This window comes from Lepidochelys olivacea (genome assembly GCF_965140295.1).
Source record: "Lepidochelys olivacea isolate rLepOli2 genome assembly, chromosome: 3".
NCBI classification, from domain to species: Eukaryota; Metazoa; Chordata; order Testudines; family Cheloniidae; genus Lepidochelys; species Lepidochelys olivacea.
Genome location: NC_140413.1, coordinates 62974859 through 62998441, shown reverse-complemented (window position 1 = coordinate 62998441; position 23583 = coordinate 62974859). Strand labels below are relative to the sequence as shown.

General features: G+C 43.1%; 1 protein-coding gene across 2 annotated transcripts in view; it reads right to left on the bottom strand.

Annotated features, from left to right (window-relative positions):
- Positions 1-23583, bottom strand: part of TTK (TTK protein kinase) — a 99980-nt gene that overhangs the window by 5729 nt on the left and 70668 nt on the right. For both annotated transcript variants that reach the window (XM_084623177.1, XM_084623176.1), the window contains exons 15-21: positions 17766-17923; positions 17504-17655; positions 16182-16306; positions 15724-15804; positions 12051-12227; positions 2609-2699; positions 2223-2326 (exon numbers count right to left, since the gene is read on the bottom strand). In XM_084623177.1, the coding sequence (XP_084479303.1) occupies positions 2223-2326; positions 2609-2699; positions 12051-12227; positions 15724-15804; positions 16182-16306; positions 17504-17655; positions 17766-17923 (888 nt within the window). The remainder of the gene's footprint in view (positions 1-2222; positions 2327-2608; positions 2700-12050; positions 12228-15723; positions 15805-16181; positions 16307-17503; positions 17656-17765; positions 17924-23583) is intronic.

Here is a 23583-nt window from a genome sequence, read left to right as displayed (position 1 = left end):
GGCTATAGGCATAGTTGTAATCTGCACTGATGTTATTGGTACCAGCGAGTTCAGTGCATAAACTGCTGAAGAGAAACATTTTAAGATGAGATTATCTTGCTCAATATATCTTCTTAGAAACAGATTTACAAACAGCATGTCAGTAATGTGCCCTTCACCCAGACAAGTTAGGCATCTTGTGTGGCGATTTAATAGCATTACTGCCCCACACGATGTACAATTCTTAAATCCTGGGGACTTGTGCTCAGTCATGATGAGACTGCAGCAGTATAAAGAACCTTACAAGAAAGAAAAGGAAAGTTTCCAAACCAAGAAATGGAAACGCTATAAAACATTTCTATCACTAAACCCAATCTAAGTACTAATCAACTAATTATTTACAAGAATTTACACATAAAAAGAGACTACATGATGTACAAAGAAGCTTTGTGTGAAACCTCTGACTAGAAGCTATGGGTTGTGAGAAGGAACTAAGGGATGGTTGGGGCATCCCTCTTCTAGAGCCATGAGGACATTCAGAGCACATGTGCTGCTCCAAAACGTATTGCTGATCAAAAGACTCCAGCCTGAGTGCCCCAGCAGCGGTCTTTACACAGACAATTACACGAAGAAGTGATAGTGATCACAGTGCTGCTCAGTTTGAACTATTCTGAACAGCTTCTTATACCTTCCTGTCCAACCGAGGGGGGGGGGGGGGGGGAGAGAATAGAAAGATTGTATCACAAAGGGCTGGCCTCTAGAGAATTGAAATTGTAGAATTGAAAGCTATTGCCAAATCTGTCTTCTGGTGGATCCTGGAAATCAGACATTCAGTTTATAGAGCCTAAGGTGGCTCTTGGACAGGGTGAATGAAAATTTGTGAGAATCACATCACATTTCTACCATCTTCCCAGTAGGAGGATGGATAGGCTATATTAGCTCTCTGGGGCTGCCTTGGTGGACAACAGGGAGCTCGGTCTCATGAACATTTCTGTTCAGTGGATATTGTAAAGGTTTGCCATATGTGAGAGACAAGTAACCCTCACCCACCTTTTACAGGGTTTTTGCGGAATGGGGCGTTGCAATACAGCTGGCTAGTTTGGATCCACTTCTAGCCCACCTTCTCAGGCTGACTCTAACTGAAATGGGGTGGGGTTGAGAAAAGGATTAGGCTCCCCCGGCCCATAGGGCACTGGAAAAAGTCCCTCAAGACAAGGGAAGAGGGAGATGGCCTGCTGGGAAATAGAAAATTTCTTGGGTACATTTTATTTTTTTGGTGGGAAGATGAGAAGATTCTTTGTGGAAAAACAGAAGAGTGGGAAGGCCAGGGTTCCTGATTGAAGTGATTCCCTATTGGGAGGGAAGGAGGTTCCTCCGGCCAATCTCCCAGAGACAGACTGTATTCCCTACCTCTACTTTTGTCTTGTAAGCCCCAGACTGGATCAAAGCCCTCCTGGAGACTCTCTCAGATATCTGTGGGGAGGTGGGAGCAGTCAGCCATCTCACTGGGGTGGAGTGCTAATAAAGCATAGAACAGTTGCCCAGTTAAAAGGCACTCCCAACCCCGTTGAAGACTGGTCATGGAGTGGGGCAGATTGTCAGAATGGATCCACTGTCTAATACTGCAGGGAGAGGCAAAGGAGGTACATTTTAAGCTGCTCTTCCCTATCTTTTTGTAGAATGTCATCTGGGGCTCTTCTAGGGCCTGGAAGAAAGGTGACACCTTGGCAGAGGGGTACTAGCTGCTTCCAGAGATAGAGAGGAATAACTGGGGAAGCATGCCTCAATACCAAAAACAGCAGAAATAAAACCCTGCATCTGGACTGGCTGCCTGATGGACACATGAAGATTTGCTCATTCATCCATATTGATTACAGGAAAGTGCTGCAGTGTTAGGGTCAGGGCAGAACAACAAGACATAGGCTTTGAGTGAGAGAGAAAAAACCAAAAACATAGTCAGCACAGGAAAACTAGGGAGAAACGTTTATTGCGCAAGACAAGGAGACAAAAAAAGATCATGTTACCACAACCAGTCTAACTCCCACTCCACTCGAGGATCATTAGAAATGGTAATTTACTAACCTGCAAGTTTCATGACAGTATTGAACGTCTCCTCTATATCGGGGGCTAAAGTTTTGAAATACTTACTTCTATTAGCTTTGTGATGCACACACTTATTTTAACTAAACCGATTATATTTTAATGAAATGTGAACATTGTATTGGTATAAAAACTGTACTCACTCTAGCAGCTCTAGAAATAGAGTTAGGAGAGTTCAGACCAATAAGTTGGCCAAGGATGCGCTTCATTTCTTCTGTTGTTCCTTTTGCATTCAGGCCACCTACGGCTATTCAAATATAGTTATGTTGAAACCTGCATTCTAAGTGTAATTTACAAAATGTATACAATCAGTCTTTTATTTTGAATATAAAAGAATTTCAGAATTAAGATACTGGAGCCCTTGCCAACACATACACAAGTGTACCAGAAACACTTATGCATAACTCCAATAACTGGAGAATGCACACAAAAAAAGGCATTCTTCTTTAAAATCAAAATAAATGTAGAGAAATCTAGAAAATGTTCACTAATTTATTGTGATATAACTATTATAAAATGTAAAAATTACCTGTCTGTGGATAGGTTTGAATGTGCACATATGGATGAGTCAACAATTCAGAAATTGATATTCTTTGTTTAGGGTTCCTTATTAAACAGTGCTACAAAAACAAAAAGATTGAAAAAGTGGATTGAGGGGGTGAATAGTTGAAGCTTTGTTTCCTGAAGTTAAATACATATGCTCAATTTCCTGAATCATTACAGTTATGCTGGTATCCATGTACAAATCTGTAACTTATAAAACTTGTTTTGGTAGGATAATATCAAATTAGCTGTATCTGTTGAACTGGAAAGAAGCTGCAACACATGTATGGATCCCCATCTCTTAAAACCAAGATGCCTAGAAATCCCCTCTTCACAGAAGAGAAACTGAAATACTCCTGTAATATCACTCCTTTGTAGGCATGAGGAGTAAGAGGACCTCTTGTTGTAAATGCCAAAGTAGTCTGACATAGTTTAGTTAGGAATAGAACTGGGAAAAATATTTTGAGCAATTTTTTTTTGGGGGGGGGGGATGCAGATTCTGACCAACTAAACATTTCACAAATTTGTGTAGAAAAGAATTCTACTTGAAATGACTGTTTCAAAATTTCCTTCAATTTTATTAAAAAATAACAAAGTCAAAACAAAACATTTAGTTCAACTAGAAATATTTTTCCTAACTGTCAGAAATCCCAGCTACACAAAAAAATCAATTCAAGATCTAGATCAGAGTCGTAACTTTTCATGTCACAGGGTTAACAAACATATACCTCCACACCCCATATTATCAATGCTTAATCCTAAACTACATCAGCTAATAATCATAATAGACTTTCATGGGTGGCAATTACCTTGGCACTAGTGAACCAGGATACAGCTATCCTCTAGTTGTGTTTTAAATGAAGACACAACTTACCTGAGAGGTTACAACTTACAGAAGAGATACAGTAACAATGGAGCCTTTGACTTGGTTCTGTTTGGACAGATCACTTTGGAATACACCTTTTTTACTTTTAAATTCAGAACTGGAGGCTTTTTAAAAACCTATCATGAATAGGAATTCTAATTATGCAGTTACATTAATTTTTATTAACATGAATGTAATAGCTGCAGATTTAGTCACATTTGTGTAGAAATTAGATGCCAAGAAATTTCATTAACAGAGTTAAGATTGCCCAGTAGGCTCCCAAAACGTGGAGAGTGACTAAATTTAAATCTCTGAAAACCAGAAAATACTGTATACACTACCCCCGCAATGCAACCTAAATTCTGTCCCCCGGAATTCGCAAAAATCGCAGAGAACGGTTCAATAAAGCGGTGTACCATAATAGGTAGACATGAGAAAGTTCTAACACACCACCGTGTGTTGTGCTCCACAGCCTTGAATTCCAGCATTTATCTGGATGTGCTCCAACTGCCTTCACTATGTTAGGTGTAGCTATATTGAACGGTGGAGAAATTAGTTGGAGCTGCTTGGCAGAGCTGTTATTCATAGAATCGTAGAATATCAGGGTTGGAAGGGACCTCAGGAGGTCATCTAGTCCAACCCCCTGCTCAAAGCAGGACCGATCCCCAAATAAATCATCCCGGCCAGGGCTTTGTCAAGCCTGACCTTAAAAACTTCTAGGGAAGGAGATTCCACCACCTCCCTAGGTAACGCATTCTAGTGTTTTACCACCCTCCTAGTGAAAAAGTTTTTCCTAATATCCAACCTAAATCTCCCCCACTGCAACTTGAGACCATTACTCCTTGTTCTGTCATCTGCTACCACTGAGAACAGTCTAGAGCCATCCTCTTTGGAACCCCCCTTCAGGTAGTTGAAAGCAGCTATCAAATCCCCCCTCATTCTTCTCTTCTGAAGACTAAACCTCCCCAGTTCCCTCAGCCTCTCCTCATAAGTCATGTGTTCCAGTCCCCTAATCATTTTTGTTGCCCTCCGCTGGACTCTTTCCAATTTTTCCACATCCTTCTTGTAGTGTGGGGCCCAAAACTGGACACAGTACTCCAGATGAGGCCTCACCAATGTCGAATAGAGGGGAATGATCACTTCCCTCGATCTGCTGGCAATGCCCCTACTTATACATCCCAAAATGCCATTGGCCTGCTTGGCTACAAGGGCATACTGTTGACTCATATCCAACTTCTCGTTCACTGTAACCCCTAGGTCCTTTTCTGCAGAACTGCTGCAAAGCCATTCGGTTCCTAGTCTGTAGCAGTGCATTGGATTCTTCCGTCCTAAGTGCAGGACTCTGCACTTGTCCTTGTTGAACCTCATCAGATTTCTTTTGGCCCCATGCTCTAATTTGTCTAGGTCCCTCTGTATCCTATCCCTACCCTCCAGCGTATCTACCACTCCTCCCAGTTTAGTGTCATCTGCAAACTTGCTGAGGGTGCAGTCCACATCATCCTCCAGATCATTTATGAAGATATTGAACAAAACCGGCCCCAGGACCGACCCCTGGGGCACTCCACTTGATACCGGCTGCCAACTAGACATGGAGCCATTGGTCACTACCCGTTGAGCCCGACAATCTAGCCAGCTTTCTATCCACCTTATAGTCCATTCATCCAGCCCATACTTCTTTAACTTGCTGGCAAGAATACGGTGGGAGATCGTGTCAAAAGCTTTGCTAAAGTCAAGGAACAACACAATGTGCAATGTGGTAAGAGGCACCTGTGTGTTTTTAAAGGTTCAAGTATGCCTCATTTTAATGCCGAGTTTTGTAAACTGTCCACAGAGGAGCACAATGGTGTCTTCTTGCCATGGGGAATCCCAGCACTCAGGTGGCATATATGACAGTAGCCTCCAAGGAGTGAGGGATAAAAGTGAAAACAAGGTCTCAGAAGGAATTCTCAGGACAAGTGTGGAGGCATGGTAACATTTAGCAAACCTGGGATGGTTTGGGTGTAGGCCAAGTATAGTTAGCTCCTGTTTGCTATGCCTGACCTAACCTTGAGCATTGCTTTTCCAAGGAGAAAGTTAGATTTTTGTCCTACAGTGCTCAGGTGCTTTGTTCCCAAAGTGTTCTGTAACATCTGTAAGGGTTGAATGATAGTATGGGGTATTGGTATAATGGGGCATCATTCAGAGGATAAAGTTAACGTTGGGTTGGGTGGCTAGTGTGTACTTTACTTATATTTCCTGGTTTTCAGAAGTTTAAATTTAGACAGACACTATCCATATTCTGGAAGGCACTAGGCAACACTGGACGTCCTTAACTTTATGTTAATGAAATTTCAGCGCATTTAGTTTCCTTCATTGAAAATAAATAAATAAATAAATAAACTCTCAGCTCCCCGATTTACCACAGCCCAGCTCTCCCCTTTCACTGCCTTTGGCTCGTAGGCAATGATTATCCCAGCCAAAGAATGACCGCATGTCAGTCCCTTCACTGCTTCTGTATCATCTCCTCTCCATTCTCTCTGCCTGTGCAACACAGCCTGGCTCTCCCTCTCCAACCATCTTCCCCACAGAGAGGCAGGAGTCAGCATGGGACACACAAGATGAGGAGCTGGAGAGAGGCTGCAGAAACAAGCGTGAGATCAGTGGGGCAGACACGGGGGGAGGGGCACGAGAAGAAGCATGGTCCAGTGCATAGGACCTGGGACTCCTGGGTTCCATTCCCTACTCTACGATAGACTTCCTATGTGACCATAAGCAAGTCTAAGTCTGTATACTTTAATTTCCCATCTGTGGAAATGGGGATAATGATACGTGAGAACATAAGAATGGCCATACTTGGTCAGACCAAATGTCCATCTAGCCCGGTATCCTGTCTTCTGACAGTGGCCAATGCCAAGTGCCCCAGACGGAATGAACAGAACAGGTAATCATCAAGTGATCCATCCCTTAGCCCATTCCCAGCTTCTGGCAAACAGAGGCTAGGGATACCATCTCTGCCCATCCTGGCTAATAGCCATTGATGGACCTATCCTCCATGAATTTATCTAGTGTTTTTTTAAACCCTGTTATAGTCTTGGCCTTGACAACATCCTCTGGCAAGGAGTTCCACAGGTTGACTGTGCATTGTGTGGGGAAAAAGAACAGTTACCCACCTTTCATAACTGTTGTTCTTAGAGATGTGTTGCTTATGTCCATTCCAAGTAGGTGTGCACGTGTCATGTGCACAGTTGTCGCAAGGTTTTTTCCTAGCAGTACCCATTGGGTCAGCTGTGGAGCCCCCTGGAGTTGCGCCTTCATGGTGGTGCATATAGGTCCCTGCTGACCTGCCACCTCTTCAGTTCCTTTTTGCTGGGAAACTCTGACAGAGGGGAAGGCAGGTGGGTCTTGGAATGGACTGAGCAACACATCTCAAAGAACATTTACGAAACGTAGGTAACTTTTCTTCACGTGCTTGCTCATATCCATTCCAAATAGATGACTCCCAAGCCTTGCTAAGAGGTGGGGTCGGAGTTCATGGAATTGCTGGCTGAAGCACTACTCTGCCAAATGCTGCATTGCCCCTGGCATGCTGGGTAATGGCATAATGAGAGGTGAACGTGTAGACAGATGACCACATTGCCACCCTGCAGATCTCCTGGATTGGGACCTGGGCCAGGAATGTCGCCAAGGAGGCCTACGCTCTTGTAGAATGTGCCGTTAGTGCAGGGGCAGGTATCTTTGCCAAATCGTAACATGCCCGAATACAGGACATGATCCACAATTAAATTCTTTGAGAAGACACTGGGAGGCCCTTCATCCTGTCTGCTACTTTGAACAACCGACTCGACTTACGAAACGTGTGCTCGATATAAAAGGCCAATGCTCGCTGCACGTCCAAGGAGTGGAGTCTTTGCTCCCTACTGTTAGCGTGTGGCTTAGGGTAAAAGACTGGGAGAAAAACGTCCTGATTGGCATGAAGTTGAGAGATGACCTTTGGGGGAAAGGCTGGGTGAGGCCTAAGCTGCACCTTGTCCTTATAAAAAATGGTGTAAGAAGGGTCAGAGGTTAACACCTTAAGTTCGGACGCTTCCCTCTGATGTTATTGTGACCAGGAATGCCACTTTCCATGACAGGTAGACTAGAGAGCAAGTCGCTAAGGGCTCAAGGGGGACCCCCTTAGTCTTGAAAGAACTATATTAAGGCCTCAAGTCAGGATCGGCTGGCCTAACCTGCGGGTATATTCTGTGAAGAGCTTTAAGAAACTGGCTGACCATCGGGTTGGAGAAGACTGAACAGCTAACTACACCCAGGTGGAATGCTGAAATGGTGACTAGGTGAACTGTTATCGATGAGACCGACAGGTCCTGCTTCTTTAAGTGCAGCAGATACCTCTCATTTTCGACTATCAGTGCCTGTGTCGGAGGACTGTGACCTTGCGAGCACCAGATTGAGAATCTCTTCCACTTGGCCATGGAAAACCTCCCTAACAGGCTCAGAGCACATTAGTTCTACTGGGTTTAGCCAGGAAGTTTCCCAGCTGTAAGGTGGAGAGACTCTAGGCTGGGATGCTGGAGACAGCCATGGTCTTGAGTGCTCAGGTCCAGAAGGAAAGGCAATGTGATTGGGTTGTGCACTGATAGCACCAGGAGCATCGTATACCAGTGCTGGCGAGGCCAGGTTGCCGCTATCAGTATGACTGCGGCCCCCTCCCTATGGGTTAGGGTGAATTGAGTGGGCTATGCAGAAGTCCCACAGCTTGAGGGCTTCCTGACATAGGGGAGAGGAACAAGCTCTTCCCTGCTTGTTTTATATAAAATATTGTGGTTGTGTTGTCCATCATCAGCACCGCGCATTTCCCTTGCAAGTGGGCCTGGAAGATTTGGCATGTCAGGTGGACTGGTCTCAGCTCCTTGATGTTGATGTGAAGTGGGCGCTCATCTTATGACCAAAAACCTGGGGTCCTGAATTCTCCCAGATGAGCTCCCCACCCCAAAGCTGTCGCATCTGTAACCAGGGACAGCAAGGGCTGTGTTTTGGAGAAGGGGACCCCTGTGCATACCGCCTGTGGGTCGAGCCACCACTGGAGAGCCCCGAGAACTGGCAGTGGGAGTGTAACCACCTTGTCCAGACTGTCGTGCCCAGGCCTGGAGAGGTCTGAGCCTCAGTCTCACGTGCTGTACCACATATGTACGAGTTGCCATATGTGCAAGGAGCTTCGAACAATTCCTTGCTGTGGTGGTGGGGTATTGCTTGAAGCCTTGTAGCCTTGCATTGTCTGAAAACGAGACTCTGGCAGGAAGGCTCTGGCCTGACCAAAGACCAATAAACGGTATTCTCTGAGTGGGGAAAGAGTTGATTTGTGTATATTTCAGAAGGAGACCCAGCCTGTCGAAGGTGGATCTCATCAGGTTGATGTGTTGCTCCACTTGCGCCCTGGAGTGGCCCCTGACCAACCAGTCGTTGAGGTAATGGAAGACCTGCATCTGCCTTCTTCTCAGGAAGGTGGCTACGACTGCCATGCACTTGGTAAAAACTCAAGGGCCTGCTAACAGACGGAAGGGGAGGACCATAAACTGGTAATAGTTGTGGTTCACTATGAACCTGAGAAAATGTCTGTGGGCTGGAATTATCGATATGTGGAAGTACATGTCCTTGATGTACCAGTGTACTGGATCCAGAGATGGGATGATGGCAGTCAAAGAGACCATGTGGAACCTCAACTTCTTCAGAAATCTATTGAGGCCTTGCAGGTCAAGGATGGGTCTGAGATCCTTTGGCTTTGGGGATTAGGAAATATCGGGAGTAGAATCCCTTGCCCCTTAGCTCCTGAGGAATCTCCTCTACTGCTCCCGCAGCAAGAAGCGTCTGAACCTCCTGCAAGAGGAATTGCTCGTGAGAAGGGTCCCTGAAGAGGGACGAGGAAGAGGTGGTGGGAGAGAGGGGAGGAGCAGAATTGGAGAGAATATCTCACTTCTACAGTGTGAAGGACCCAGCGATCTGAGGTTATCTGGGACCATACGTGGTAGAAATGGGGGATGATTCAGAAAACAGGGCGAAGGATCCAGTGTGTGGTCAGATGTGTTGCCTCCAGGTGCCCCTTCAAAAGGCTTGGTTAGAACCTGATCACTCCCTCGCCAAGCCCTGGCCTTGACTGGGCTGTGGATGCTTATGCTTGCCATTCTTGCCCCACTTCCTGGGGAAGTCTTGCCTAGGCTAGGGAGGGTAGAAGTGCAGAGGGGGCTGGGACTTAAAATGCTTTTGCTGGGGGTTTGCAGACCCAATTATTTTAATGTTGCCCGTGAATCCTTCAGCCTGTGGGGCTTGGAGTCTGTCTGCTCCAAAAACAGCCCCATGCTGTCAAAGGGCAAATCCTGAATTATTTGCTGGACCTCTGGTGGAAGACCTGACACCTGGAGTCACGAATTCCTCTTCATGGCTATGGCAGAGGACATGGTTCGTGTGGCTGAATCTGTTGCGTCCAGTAAGGCCTGTAAAGAGGTCCTTGCACTGCCTTGCGATCCTCTGCTATGGCAGCAAACTCCACCCTAGAGTCTGACAACACCAATTCCTTAAATTTCATCATGGAGTCCAATGAATTGAAATGATATCTACTAAGGATTGCTTGCTTGTTAGCAATCCGAAGCTGGAGCCCCCCCGGTGGAGTACACCCTCCAGCCAAAGAGGTCCAGCTTCTTTGAATCCTTGGATTTTGGGGTTGGGCCCTGCTGCCCGTCTCTCTCATTCGCCACCACCACGACTAGCGAACCTGGCTGCAGATGAGTAAATAAATATTCGTATCCCTTAGAGGGAACAAAATACTTCCTCTCCACCCGCTTAGCTTCATTCTCGGGCGGAACCCTTTACAGATCTTGCAGCGATCTGTTTGATGCGCCTCCCTCAGACACTTCAGGCAGGAGTCATGGAGGTCATCCGTTGGCATGGGCTTGGGGCAAGTCCTGCATGGCTTAAACCCTTGGGATCGAGGCATGCCCCGAACTCCAAGAGGGGAGAAAATTGGGGTCGGGGGAGGGGGGGAAGCCCCCTACTTCTAACTAACTAAGAAGACTAACACTAACTAATTAACTATTTACAGTGTACTCAAAGTTCCATCACTAGGGGAAATGCTTGCCAAGGCAAGTGAGACACACAGCTCCAATGACTGTCACTAGTGGTAAGAAGGAACTGAAGAGGTGGCGGGTTGGCAGGGACTTATATGCACCACCATGAAGGCGTGACTTCAGGGGACTCTTCAGCCGACCTAACGGGTACCGCTAGGGGAAAAACCTACTGATGACTGTGCACGCAGCGCGCGCACAACTACTTGAAATCGACATGAGCAAGCACTTGAATAAGAACTGTGCATTGTGTGGGGAAAAAAAGTACTTCCCTACCTCACGGGGGCATCGTAAGGATAAATAAATTAAGGAGTGTGAGGTGCTCTGATACTAGTGACATGGGCCAAATAAGTACCTACCATTGATTGATAGATGTGGGAGTTTTGGACGGGCATAACTGAAATCCCATGTGACATTCCCCCCACTGAATAGCTCTGATCCCTTCCTTTCCTCCCCACTTTTTCAACTACTTCCCACATCCATTTACAACATCAGAAACAGAGGGGTGAAGTAGCTCATTTATTTCAATGGGATGTTCTCACCTGAATGAAAACACTCCATGGAGATGAATACAGTGTGAAACAATAGCTCTGAGATGTGATGACTGCTCCTTTCTTCTCTGTAAGTATTCTCACCCACTTCCCCACTAACACTACTACCCTGTACCCTCATGAAACACAACAAGGTTCAAGACAATCCAAGTAAGCATGTGGATTTTAGAGCCCTTAGAAAAGTTGACCATTAAACAGAAAGTGCTGCCAACCCTAACTTTTGGAGAACTGATGTTATGCTACAATATACATTTTGAAGATCAAATACAACATACCTATTATTAAAAAGGGATCATGTAATACAACTGGTTGTGATCCAGTTTTACATTATGCAACATAAATCATTAGTATTTCTATTAAGTTTCTCAGTTTATGCTCCACAAACATGCCCTAACAACCCATCAAAGGGTTAACTGCCTTTGCCAGGTCAAGAGCAGTGTCTGTATTCTGAATCTATATTCCCTGCTAGGTAGCACTGTCAGAAACTCAACTGGACTCAGTTTTGGTTTTTTAGAGACATGAAAAATTTGGCTAGGTTCCAATTTGTGGGGAGTAAGGGAAAAAGCATTTTTTCTGGTAAGAGCATATGTTGCACTTGTATTGTGACTCAGCCAAATCAACCAGGTCATACTGCCTAATCTATATAATTACTTATCACATTTGCAAATTGAGCTGAAAAACCATGTTCAAGCTAGAGGAAGCCATATAGTTAGCCTGAGCATTAACTAATCTTCATTTTGGTGGTCATATCCATCATTACATGCACAATCAGAATTATGCCCATCTGGGAACCAAATTAGAAAATGTTTCAGAAGAAGTCAAGTCATATCTACTCAGATTACAACAGTCTAGTAAAGGAACAACCATCGCTTGAATCTGAATTCAACTTTTTTAAAAAAACAAAGTATTAAAGAAAGTTACCTTTAAAACATCCTGGAGATCTTTTTCTGCAATATCAGGGAACTCTATTTCATAACTAGGATCAATTATAGCATGAAGTTTAGTGATCTGATTTGTTATGTGCTGAAACGGAGTCCTCCCATAAGTCATACAATATAAAATGCATCCCAATGACCAAACATCACTTTTGGGACTTATCTAAAAACAAACAAAGTAATTATCTGAATAATAATAATAATAATATGAATTACTTTAGTTTAAAAGGGAATGATATCTTTTCTCATAGTTACCAATCATCATTATCTTTGTGTAATATAATTTCACTTAAGCAAGAAGATACAATAGGGGGTGTGTTACATAGTCTGTTGTTCCGCCTTAATGATTATGAATAAAAGCCAAAGGCTGAGTGCTATTAACTGCCAACACATGTCATTATTAGACCATAAACACAAATCTTGGAGTGTCTTGTTACAATATTAACTTCTAAATAAATATATTCTAAAGAATTATTTTTATGAGGACTAGATTGTCTTTCTCAACTTAAAAAGCTAAAGAGTTAGTGATAAAATTAAAACAAAATATTTGATTTTAGAGTTGAACTTGATATTACTTTTGACAGTTTCTTAAAACAGTTCTTTCCTCTTGGCATCTCTTCACAAAGATGATGAATAAAAAAAGCAAGGTAAACTCCCTCTCCTGCACAACCACCAACTGCATTATCTGGGATATGATGATGTAGGGTTTTGTTTTGTTGGTTTGGGGTTTTGCTTTTGTTGGTACATGATCCCAGAACTTCCTCCATATCAATCAGTCATTGAGGAGTGGGAGTAGGAGACACAGTTTAGCCTCAATTGAGATATATGACCCTGACAACAATGCAGAAGTTCTTTTCTTCAGCATTTTCCTCACTAACCCCATCACCAGTGTATGATCAAATTATAAATGGGAAGAGACTACTGATTCCAAAGCCAGAGGATCTGACAACCACCAACATGGATCTCTTAGAAGGAAAGGTGAGTTAGTGGCTGTTTAATAAAAATTGCACCCCAGTGAGTAGGGCTGTCTTTATTTTTAAAATGAAGACATTTCACTATGCATCTGTGTTTTCTACAGAACTTACTTTTTGTCTACAGATGTCATAGAAGGACACTGGCACAACCACCATGCCATATTATTTACCTGACATGCATTGGGCTTTGGTCAAAAATTAGATATATTAGATTCCTAAGCCAGGACCCTTCATGCAGGGCCTTATGAATGAAGCTTTTGATGAATATATAGGGTGAAAGCTTCACCCTCTGTCAAGCACCTTTATACAAGGTAAGAGGGCCAGAGCAGCTCAAAAATATCTTTAAAGAACAGTAGCTTGGTCAGGGGCGGATTTCCTCGGCCCCAGGCACTGCAGAACACAGCCTGTAAGCCTGTCTTTGAGGACCCCACGCAAGCCCTAATATAAGAGGCAAGTGGGAGAGAGGGACATGACAGGGCAGGGACCACAGCATGCAGCACTCTGGCCTGTAGGGCAGCCCTGGAAGGCTGTCATACTTTAGACAGGCCACCAGGACAGTTTAACTTGTTCTAGGGGACTACTCCATTGCCTGCAGCAGCCCAGGACTGGGAAGGTGCAAAGATGGCTTAAAACCATCTTTATCTGCTTTTCCCATTGGGCTGAGAGTTCTTTGCTGAATCTCTCAGAAGTGCAGCACAGAATCTCACCTAGTAAGTTTAATGCTAACCCAGATGTGGTGTGCAATGTACTTTGGTATACGGCTCAGATGGTCATGCAAGACGCTCACTTCAGTAACCTCTTAGTGCAAAGATCTTACAGACCCATACGGAGTTAAGGTACATTAGCTATTTTTAAAATGATAACAAGGACGGTAGATGAAAAAATCCCACAACTTCATTTCACCATTCTGCCAAAATTGTTAAGATCAGAGGTGAAACCTTAGCACAAATGTATACCCATATTATAATATCAACATACCAAAATGTCCTATGTAGTTAGTGAGAGACAGTGAATCCTCCTGTAGATCTGAAACATCCTAACTTAATACTATTTGAAAGGGTTACTTAAATCTGTGCACTAAATATTACTATAGCTATAATTGAGGAGCCTCAAATCAAACATGGGGCAAATCTGATTTGGTTAAGATTGAGATTTAGCAATTTTGCCAGAAGTACAATTTTTGGAAGTGTGTATAAAACATTTACTCCACTAGCAGCAGTATGCTGATGACACTCATTCTCAGCTGATGCCACCACTACTAAATGTCAGAATGCCTACAAGAAATTAGCTCTAGGATAAAGAGCAGCTGGCTCAAGCTGAATGGAGGTAAGACCTTCCATCAGAGGCATACAGCCCACATTCATCACAGCTGTGCAAAGACTTGGTATTCTGCCTGACTTCTACCTACACTTCAATAACCAAGTAATAGTTTCCCAAAACACCTTTCACTTCCAGCTTGCTAGGAAACTTCACCCCTTCCTCGCAGACGAAGACATGGCCATGATAATACACGCATCTGTCACCTCCTAAATGGATTACTGCAACTCATTGTAACTGAAGATGACCCACAGGTCCAGCCGGCACAAAATGAGGTTGCCTACTTTCTCCATGGCTCTGGACTCTGAACACATCAGACCTATGCTAATGTCCCTCCAAGGGCTCCCAGTCAGCTCCAGATGCTGGTTTGAGGCTTGGGTCCTAATTTTAAAAGTAATTAGTGGATCAAGCCCCAGCTACGTGAAAGACTAAATTTTGATTTATGAACCTCTGTAATACCTACAATCCTTTAAAACAACAGAGATCACAAAGCATGTGAGAGCTGGGGACAAACCATTCTTGGTCAAGTGGATCCAGCTAGGGAACAAACTGCTGGAGAACCATCTTTAGGGAACATTGCAAAACCTCCCTCCGAGAAAGCCTTTCACCATGAGTAACTCTCACAATATGAAAACAAAAAAGCCTACCTCAAGCAGAGTTTTGATTCCCAAAAGTGAGAAGTGCTAGAGACTCCATGAAGTCCACAAGGGACTTCGAGCCCCTTTCATGTAATATCAACAGCAGATACTACAGTGATGGGCAGTAGTATAAAGGCATAAGGTAAAAGTTTGCAAAACAAGATTTTCTTATTGTCTGGGCTTGAAGAAGTTTACTTAATTCTTACTGGCCAGAGCATAAAATTACTAGTCAGACTGAAAGTTATACCTGGCTTGTCTCCCATAAAGCCCCATTTCCATTTTTAAAGGAATGCACAATTTCTCGTGTACAGTATTTAACTAGAACACGGACAGCCAGCTTCCTTTTTTAAAAGGATTAACGTATCTTATTCTACAAGAGTCTCCGACTGTTCTATCTTCCTTTCCTTCTAGCTTCAATCTACTTCTTCCTGTCTTTCCTTTTGATCAGAGATCATAATTTCTCAATTCCCCATCTCTCTCTTTATTTAGCACTTCAATCATACCCTCCCATCTGTTGCTACTCGAGACTGCCCTGCTCCCCTTCACCTCCAAAGAAAAAGCAAGCATGTACCTGGCCAGTGACTCTACCCAGTTGCCTTGATGAGATAGTGTTCCTCCATGTTCTGGTTAGAGTGAAAGTTTTTATATTCTAAGCTTCTGTTTCCTCAAAATGTCTGAAATATTTCCCTCTTTATAATTTATACACACACACACACAGAAAATATGTTACCTTTGATCTTGATTTCCCATTTTCTCCATAGGAAGACATATCTTTGATTGCCTCTGGCGGCATGTAATTAATTGTGCCAACCTAGTAATAAAAAACATATTTATATTTAAATTAACCTAGTGTTTAATGGAATCTAATTAACCTGAAAATTAAAGTTTGTGGTCTAATAAAAGCCTTGAAAAGCAACTTCCAGACTGAGAATCTGGGTGAGTATTTCTGACATGCTCTGGCTTTCAGTGGTCTAATACTTTAAAGTTAACAATATGCATGCACAGAAATTCGCTCTAAATAATTATCAGTAGCTTTAGTTTTATTAGCTACAGAAACATAAAAAGTACTGTGTAGCACAAAATTCTGATGTATGTTTGTTTTCTTTAGGTTGGTAGATCACTTAACGTAGCAGACACAGAAATTACATTTTATAAAACATGGTACTCCATCTACTAAAAATATTTCACCTGTGAATCTTTAACAATGCTTGTCACATCTGGCTGCATTTGGTTCGCAATGCCAAAATCAATTAGTTTTAGCATTCCATCAACTATCAGAAAGTTTGCTGGTTTCAGATCACTATGCACAATGCCTGCAAGGTAAGAAAACTCCAAGATTAATCCAACTAAGACATGAATTTTAAACTACCAAGTATGTATAATTTTGTGGCTCTCCTCACAAATGTGTCAATTAAACTTTTGAGCAGGAACCAATGTATTCTTTGGATACAAAATTCACCCTTTGCTGCTGAATTGTGCTGTAGAATCTTAGATTTCATTTAAAAAATAAAATTAGATGTTTTCAGTCCTTAACAATTGCAGTAAAAATCATGAAAATGTGAACTGAGTCTGCAGATAGTCAAACAATATCTCCAAGAGGTATGATTTGCACCATTACTCTCAATCAGGGCCCCATGGGCTCTATGATTTCAAGGTCACAGAATTGGGCATTTTTCAAAATGCTGCAGAATTCAGTACTTTTGCTGCAGCCAAGTGACTGACATTTTGTTTAGCATTTCTTTGCCTTGGTGGGACCTGCTTGCAGCTGCCCCTTTAACTCTAATTTTACTTATAAGGAAAATCTGAGAAAACTGGGGTGCACACACCCTGAACTGTTCCATCGAGATAGAACTAGAGTCCAGTTTACAGCCAGAAAGTGGTAAATCTAAAAATCCTAAGTGTAGTCTGATGAGCTAGGCTGCCTGAAAAATAGAAAAGCAGAAGAGGTCCAGGGTACCAGAAACAAGCTAGGGACAAGCTCTCCCATTTCTGGGTACACACAGGGGAAGGGGAAAAGAGATTTTCTGTGTGCCACCTGGACATCATCATCTATGGCCAATGGAGACAGGCCACCTGGACAAAATAGCAAAACCCAAAACAAACCAAAACCCAAAACCTTTGTTGAATAGGTCATCAACTAGTTTTATGTTCTAGGAGTCGGTTATGTGTTCTGTAGGGTGGGGGGAGAAAATGGGAATGAAGGATATTTAATGGAGGTAGATTCAAATAACTTAGTCAAGAAGACATGGATCAAATTTGGTAAGTTGTGGAAGAAAGTACTACTGTGGTACTTCATTTCTGGAGGGATGTATGGCCTCTGGACTATATCAGAGTTGCTCTGAAATACACAAAATAAACAAAACCTCAAGGACTCTGCCATAAAGCCACGCATCCAAAAAGGCCTCCCAGCTTCCACCAGCACAGAGAGCAACTACCCCTCCAAACTCTGTAAAATCCGTTTTATCTCTACCACATGTACTACACAAATATCTAGAAATATTTAGCAATACCATGTTCGTGGATTGTGTGAACGGCTTCCAACATATTTTTCCAGTAGCTCTTCCGTTCCCATGGATTAATAGTCTTTTTCTTTTTAAGCCAGCTATTGAGATCAATATTTCCACATTCCATTACCATGTAGATATGCTGTTCACTGATTTCACTAAAATAAATAATAAGTGTTATCATCATACTGAAATTAAATTTTAGAGAGTAACTGCTTTGAGGAATAGTTTGAAAACTTATTTAACTTATTTAACAATGTTTACTCACTAATCATAAAGTCGGATGATCTTATCACTGTGTTGCTGTAGCTTATTCAAATGAGCAATTTCATTCTTATAACTTTCAACAGTCAGTTGATCTGCTTCTTCAAGATTCACATATTTGACAGCATACAGTTGCTTCTTTTCATTCAATACCTGAAACACCTGCAAAACAGCAGAGAAACAAAAGTGCCCTCTTTATGCATTCCTAATGTTTCTTCAATTTGTGGTGTGTTCCATCACCACATCTAGAAATGGGCAAACAGCATTTTTTGGGGAAGAAAACAACATTTCATTTTAGTTTACAGAGGAAATACTACACGTTTCCCTATTTGGCCCCACAATACTTCACTTAGAAGAACAACCTCAAGGGATTCAGAAGGTAGTCTAGATTCTACACCCAGGCAGTTCTTGGGCTCTCAGCTGAACCCACTTAAAAACTGCAAGTTAGGGTGTGGACTTAGTTGGGGTTGGTCCTGCTTTGAGCACGGGGTGGGACTAGATGATCTTCTGAGGTCCCTTCCAACCCTAATCTTCTATGATTCTATGACAACCTACCAAGAGCTGGAGTAGGATCACTGAAGAGACATCAGATAGTCAACAGACACTCTCAGTAAATAAATTCAAATGACCATTGGACAGAGAACTGTAACAAAGTTACTGCCTAATTATTTTGTATGAAGTTTAAACACCTTCCAGAGAGAACAGCAGTTTCTGACTTCCTGCTGCGTTTCCCATTTCATGTCTACCATAACCACCTCTGTTGCATTCTCCCCATATATTCCTCCAAACTTATCCAAGTTTCCAGGTCCCATTCCCTGGAATAAAACTGTAGCCTATGCAAGTTCAAAACCAAATTTCCATCTCCACCAACACTTCAAGTCCCAGTTTTTCCTGTGTGGTCCCTTGTCAACTGCCAACATCAACACTGCTGCCTCCTCTGCAGTTTGGCTCCTGTCTCTTGAGAGTGAACCTATGGATGTCCAAAACACAAAACTAAAACTGCCTGCCAATTAAAAAAGTATAGAAAAAATTCTGTTAAAAAAAAAAAAAAAAAGGTTGGCAGGAAGGGCTATAAACATAAATCAAATCCAAAACTGTTTTGAAATCACAATTGTTAAGATTATGTGTAATCTGGATATACTGTATAAGATTTTTTTGTGCAGAAATTGTTTCTTCACTGGCATCCAAATACATCAGCGAGGTTTTTTGTTGGTTTGTTTTTAAGATAACATCCCTGCATTTCTCCTTTAGCACTTTTATAGGGAAGAAACCGACTGAGAACACCTGGGTGTGGTAATTACAACATGAGTGTGCATGCATGTTCAAATTCCAAGATTAAATGCAAATTCTGGGGTGGGAGGGATGCCAGCTTCTCAGGTCCACCAGACAACTGATTTGTTTAAATTCATGCAGAGGTTTCAGCTTAAAAAAAGTTGATTCACATATCCTGTTGAGGAGTAACTGTTTGCAAATGATGAAACATTATGAAGAGGGCTGAATAAGATTTAGTTTAAGTACCTTCCCAGGTATGATTGGAAAGCCAGTTTTGAAATATTTACATATCTATTCAGCATAAGACACTGCATGATCTGGTGGATTGAGCTCAGGGCACTTTGACCTGCCTGCAATTGAAACAGTCTATTGGATTTACAAAATGGTTTAGTTCTATTCAGATAGAAGGATAATACCCTCCTGACATCTAGTGTATGGAGAACAAGCTCCAGGTTGGAAGTATGCGATTTTGGAAAGAAAACTTACAGGTATATGATCTGATTCAGTTGAAATTCAGAAGTCGCTTTAGGAAGAAACCCGGGAGATGGTTGTAAAAAGACACCTCATTCTTGTAGAGCATTGCGAAAGGGGGGGGGAGGGGGATCTGCCATTAAGGCGCCACTAGAAAGGCTGTTTTCCTAGATAAACTCAAGAAGGAGCAGGTGGCCATTGATTCAATGGGTGGGGGGGGGTGCGCGGGGGGAGAAGAGGGCTGTGAGGCTTTTGAGACCGAAGTTCAGATCCCAGATAAGAGCACAAACTTATCTCTGGGAAGAGATTCCCCGGGTCTTTCGTGAACCTTGTGGTTATGGGGTGAGAAAATAAAGAAAACCCTTTGATAGTAGTATGAAAGGCTGTTAGGGCTGCCAGATAAACCTTGATGGAATTAAGGGACTGTCCTGATTTCTTAAGCTATAGCAGGTACTCCAGGACAAGCGGAAGCAGGGCAGATTTGGTATCAGCATTGTACAGTTCAAACCGGTGGCCAAATCTTGTTCACTTTTTGAAGGTAAATAGTTCTGGTGGAAAATTTTCAACTAGTTAATAGAACGTGTTGTAATTCAGCAGAGCAAGATGACTCTAGCTCCACAAACCATTGAGGTACCAGATCTTATAGGTGAAGATTGCCAAAGTTGGGATGTGTCAGACTACAGGTGTCCTGGGACAGGAGCTGAGGAAGATTGGGAGATCTGTCGGAGGGAAAAAGAGCTAGATGCAACAGATAAGGGAATCATACTTCCCTAAACCATGTTGGGGTAATTAGAATGATTCTGGAGTTGTCCTATTTAATCTTGTTTATCTTCGTCCAAGGCTGGAGGAAGGCATCCCCCAGGGAATTGCAAACTAAACCCCCTCTCCCCCCTTGAGTAAAATGACATTTTTTGTTTCTAGGTCTACTTCTGGAAACCCTGAACTCCAAAAGATTCCAACCAGAACCTGGGGATTGAAATCCCACTCAGTCTTCGAAGAAGTACATGCTGAGCTTGTTGGTTGTGACATTCTGTATGCCAGGTAGATACACTGAGATCCTTATGTGATACTTTATAAACCAATTCCACAATTTTATTGCCTCAGCGCCGAGGAAACGGGATCTTGCCCTTCCTTGGCAACTGATATAAAACATGAAAGCCATGCTGTCTGTCATGACTTTGATGGATCTGAGTCTGATGAAAAGAAGGAAATGAAGACAGGCATTTCTGACTGCTCTGAGCTCTAGAAAGCTGATATGGAGGGTGGTGTCTTGGGGTGAGCACCTGCTCTGTGCTGTCAGAGTACCGAGATGTACCCCCGATCCTAACAGAAAGGCATCCGCGGTCATGGTTACTGTCAGTACTGGTTGGAAGAAGGGGACCCTTGCCCCTACATTATGCTCAATCTTCCACCAGTCTTGGGAATGTTTTACCTGCTAGGGAACAGACACTTTCTTGTCTAGAGTGTGTCCGTTTGGCGAATAAACTGTTCTGAGCCACCCCTGGAAATAGGGGAGGTGTAACCCGGCATGCTCTATTACAACAGTGCAAGCTGCTATGTGATCCAGAAGCTGAAGTAGTTTTTTATTGAGGTCTGGGAGCTGTCCTGAATCGCTTTTGACAAAAGTCTCGATAATGTCCAGAACCTGTCCATCGGCAAAGATGCCCTGGATGTCAGGGAATCCAAGAAGGCCTCAATGAATTGTACGTTCTGAACAGGAGTTAGTATGGATTTTTTTATGTTCAGCTGAAGGCCCAGTTTCAAAACAGAGGAATCATTGATCTTGTGGCGGATAACACCTCTTGGTAGGATTGACCCGAGTAGCCAACCGTCAAGGTAGGGGAATAGCCTGACAACACAAACTATTCCACAATAGCCTGACAACACAGGTAAGCAGCCACTACTGACAGGACCTTCTAGAACAGTGTTTCTCAATGACCGATCTGGGACAGGCACCAATTCATGGCAGCCTCCTTGCCAGTTCCTGAGATTTTCCCAACATAGAATATTAATATTTAAAATGCAAAGGGTTTTTTGTGCTTGCATTTCACATCACTACATTCAATTATTTCTGAACATTAACAAATAAACAAACAAACCAACTGCATTGACATTGATTGCCATCATGCTGATATGCAAAGCACATTTGCATACATTTGTTGGAAGGAAGTAGTTAGCAGTTGTGAAAGTAGAATGAATTATATTGAAATTATAATTCATTAAAGAAATGCTACTTGAAGGGTTTGTTGAAATATAGTTGTCAGGAAGAGAAACATTAAGGAGCGTGAGACAATGGGTCCTCAAATTAATTAACTTAGAGTTCCTACTGAGCTAGGAGATTGGTAAATGTTAGTATGCAAATAAGATATATATGTATATTTGTCAGTTTCTGCTTTCTTTTGTCTCTTATTTATACAGCTAAGCCAAAGCCAATTTAACATAAGTTATCTTGGGCCTCAGAGAGGGGCTCACATCTGGGTGCATTAGCAAGGCGCTTTGCTAATAAACAGAGTGGTCTGACAAATTATGTGAGTCCTGAATCTGACTTTGACACAGTGAGTGAAAGTTAAGTTCTAGTAAAAAACTTTTACTTAGCTAAACCAGACAATGTCACGGTCAAAGCAGTTATCTCTGGATTGATTTTTTGGGACTAACAAAAGTTCAGAAAAACAGAGATGTTGAGTAACTCCAAACATGATAAGGAAGAAGGGTGGAAGAGAAAAGGAAATGTTCGTCCTTCAATCAAAAATACGATTAGTCTTACATTAAGTATGGATATGTTGCAAGTGAGGATTTAGAACGTCTGAAAACTCTGTGTTGTGTGTAGCACAACTCTAAGCAAATGCTCTGAAACCTTCAAAAATGATTCGACACATTGAAAAAGACAATTACAGGTTTCTTAACTGGTGTTCTTCAAGATGTGTTGTTCATTGTAGGTGTGTGTGGTCACCACATGCACCGGTGCCAGAAGTTTCTCTCTCAGCAGTATCTGTAGGGGACCGACTCTGGCGCCCTCTGCAGTGGTGCCCGTATGGTGGAACTGCTGGCTCCCCCCACCCTCAGTTTCTTCTTGCTGGAAACTCCGATAGTGGGGAAGGAAGGCAGGTCGGGCAGGTCATGGAATGGACATGAGAAACATATCCCGAAGAACACCGGTTACGAAACAGGTAACAGTCTTTTCTTCTTTGAGTGCTTGCTCATGTCTCGTCCATTGTAGGTAACTCCCAAGCAGTGCCACCGGAGGCGAGTAGGAGTTCACAAACATGTCAATTGCAACACAGCTCTGCCGAATCCAGTGTCATCTCTGTCTTGCTAGGTAATGGCATAATGCGTCGTGAATGTGTGTACTGATGACCACGTAGCAGCCCTGCAGATGTCCTGGATAGGGACATGTGCTAGGAAGGCCGCCGAGGACACTTGTGTCCTGGTCAAGTGGGCCTTTATTATAGGTGGTGGTTCTGTCAGTGCCAACTCATAACAGATTTGGATGCACGATGTGATCCAGTTTGTCATCCTCTGCAAAGACACTGGTAGATTCATCCTGTCCGCAGTCACAATAAAGAGTTGGGTCCACTTGCGGAAGGCCTTGGTAAGCTGGACATCCAAGGTGTGCAGCCGCCTCTCCTCTGCAGTTGAGTGCGGCTTTGGACAGAGAACCCAGAGAAAGATATTCTGGTTAACATGAAAGTGAGACACCACCTTAGGCCAAAACGCTGGGTGGGATTGCTGCTAGACCTTGTCATTGCAGAAAACTGTGTACGGGGGCTCCGAAGTGAGGGCTTTAATCTTGGAGACTTGCCTCACCAAGGTAATGGCTACAAGAAAAGCTACCTTCCATGACAGAGGAGATGAGGAGCAGGAGGCCAGTGGCTCAAAGGGGGGGCCCTGTGAGCCTCAAGAGGAAGAGGTTGAGGTCCCATTGTGCAATCAGGTCCCAAACAGGTGGGAAGAGCCGCTCTAGTCCTTTCAGGAACCGGATGGACATGTCATGTGAGAACACCAATTTGCCTTGGACCTGGGAATGGAAAACCGCTATGGCTGCCAAGTGCACCTTGATGGAGGCAAGTGCGAGGCCTTGC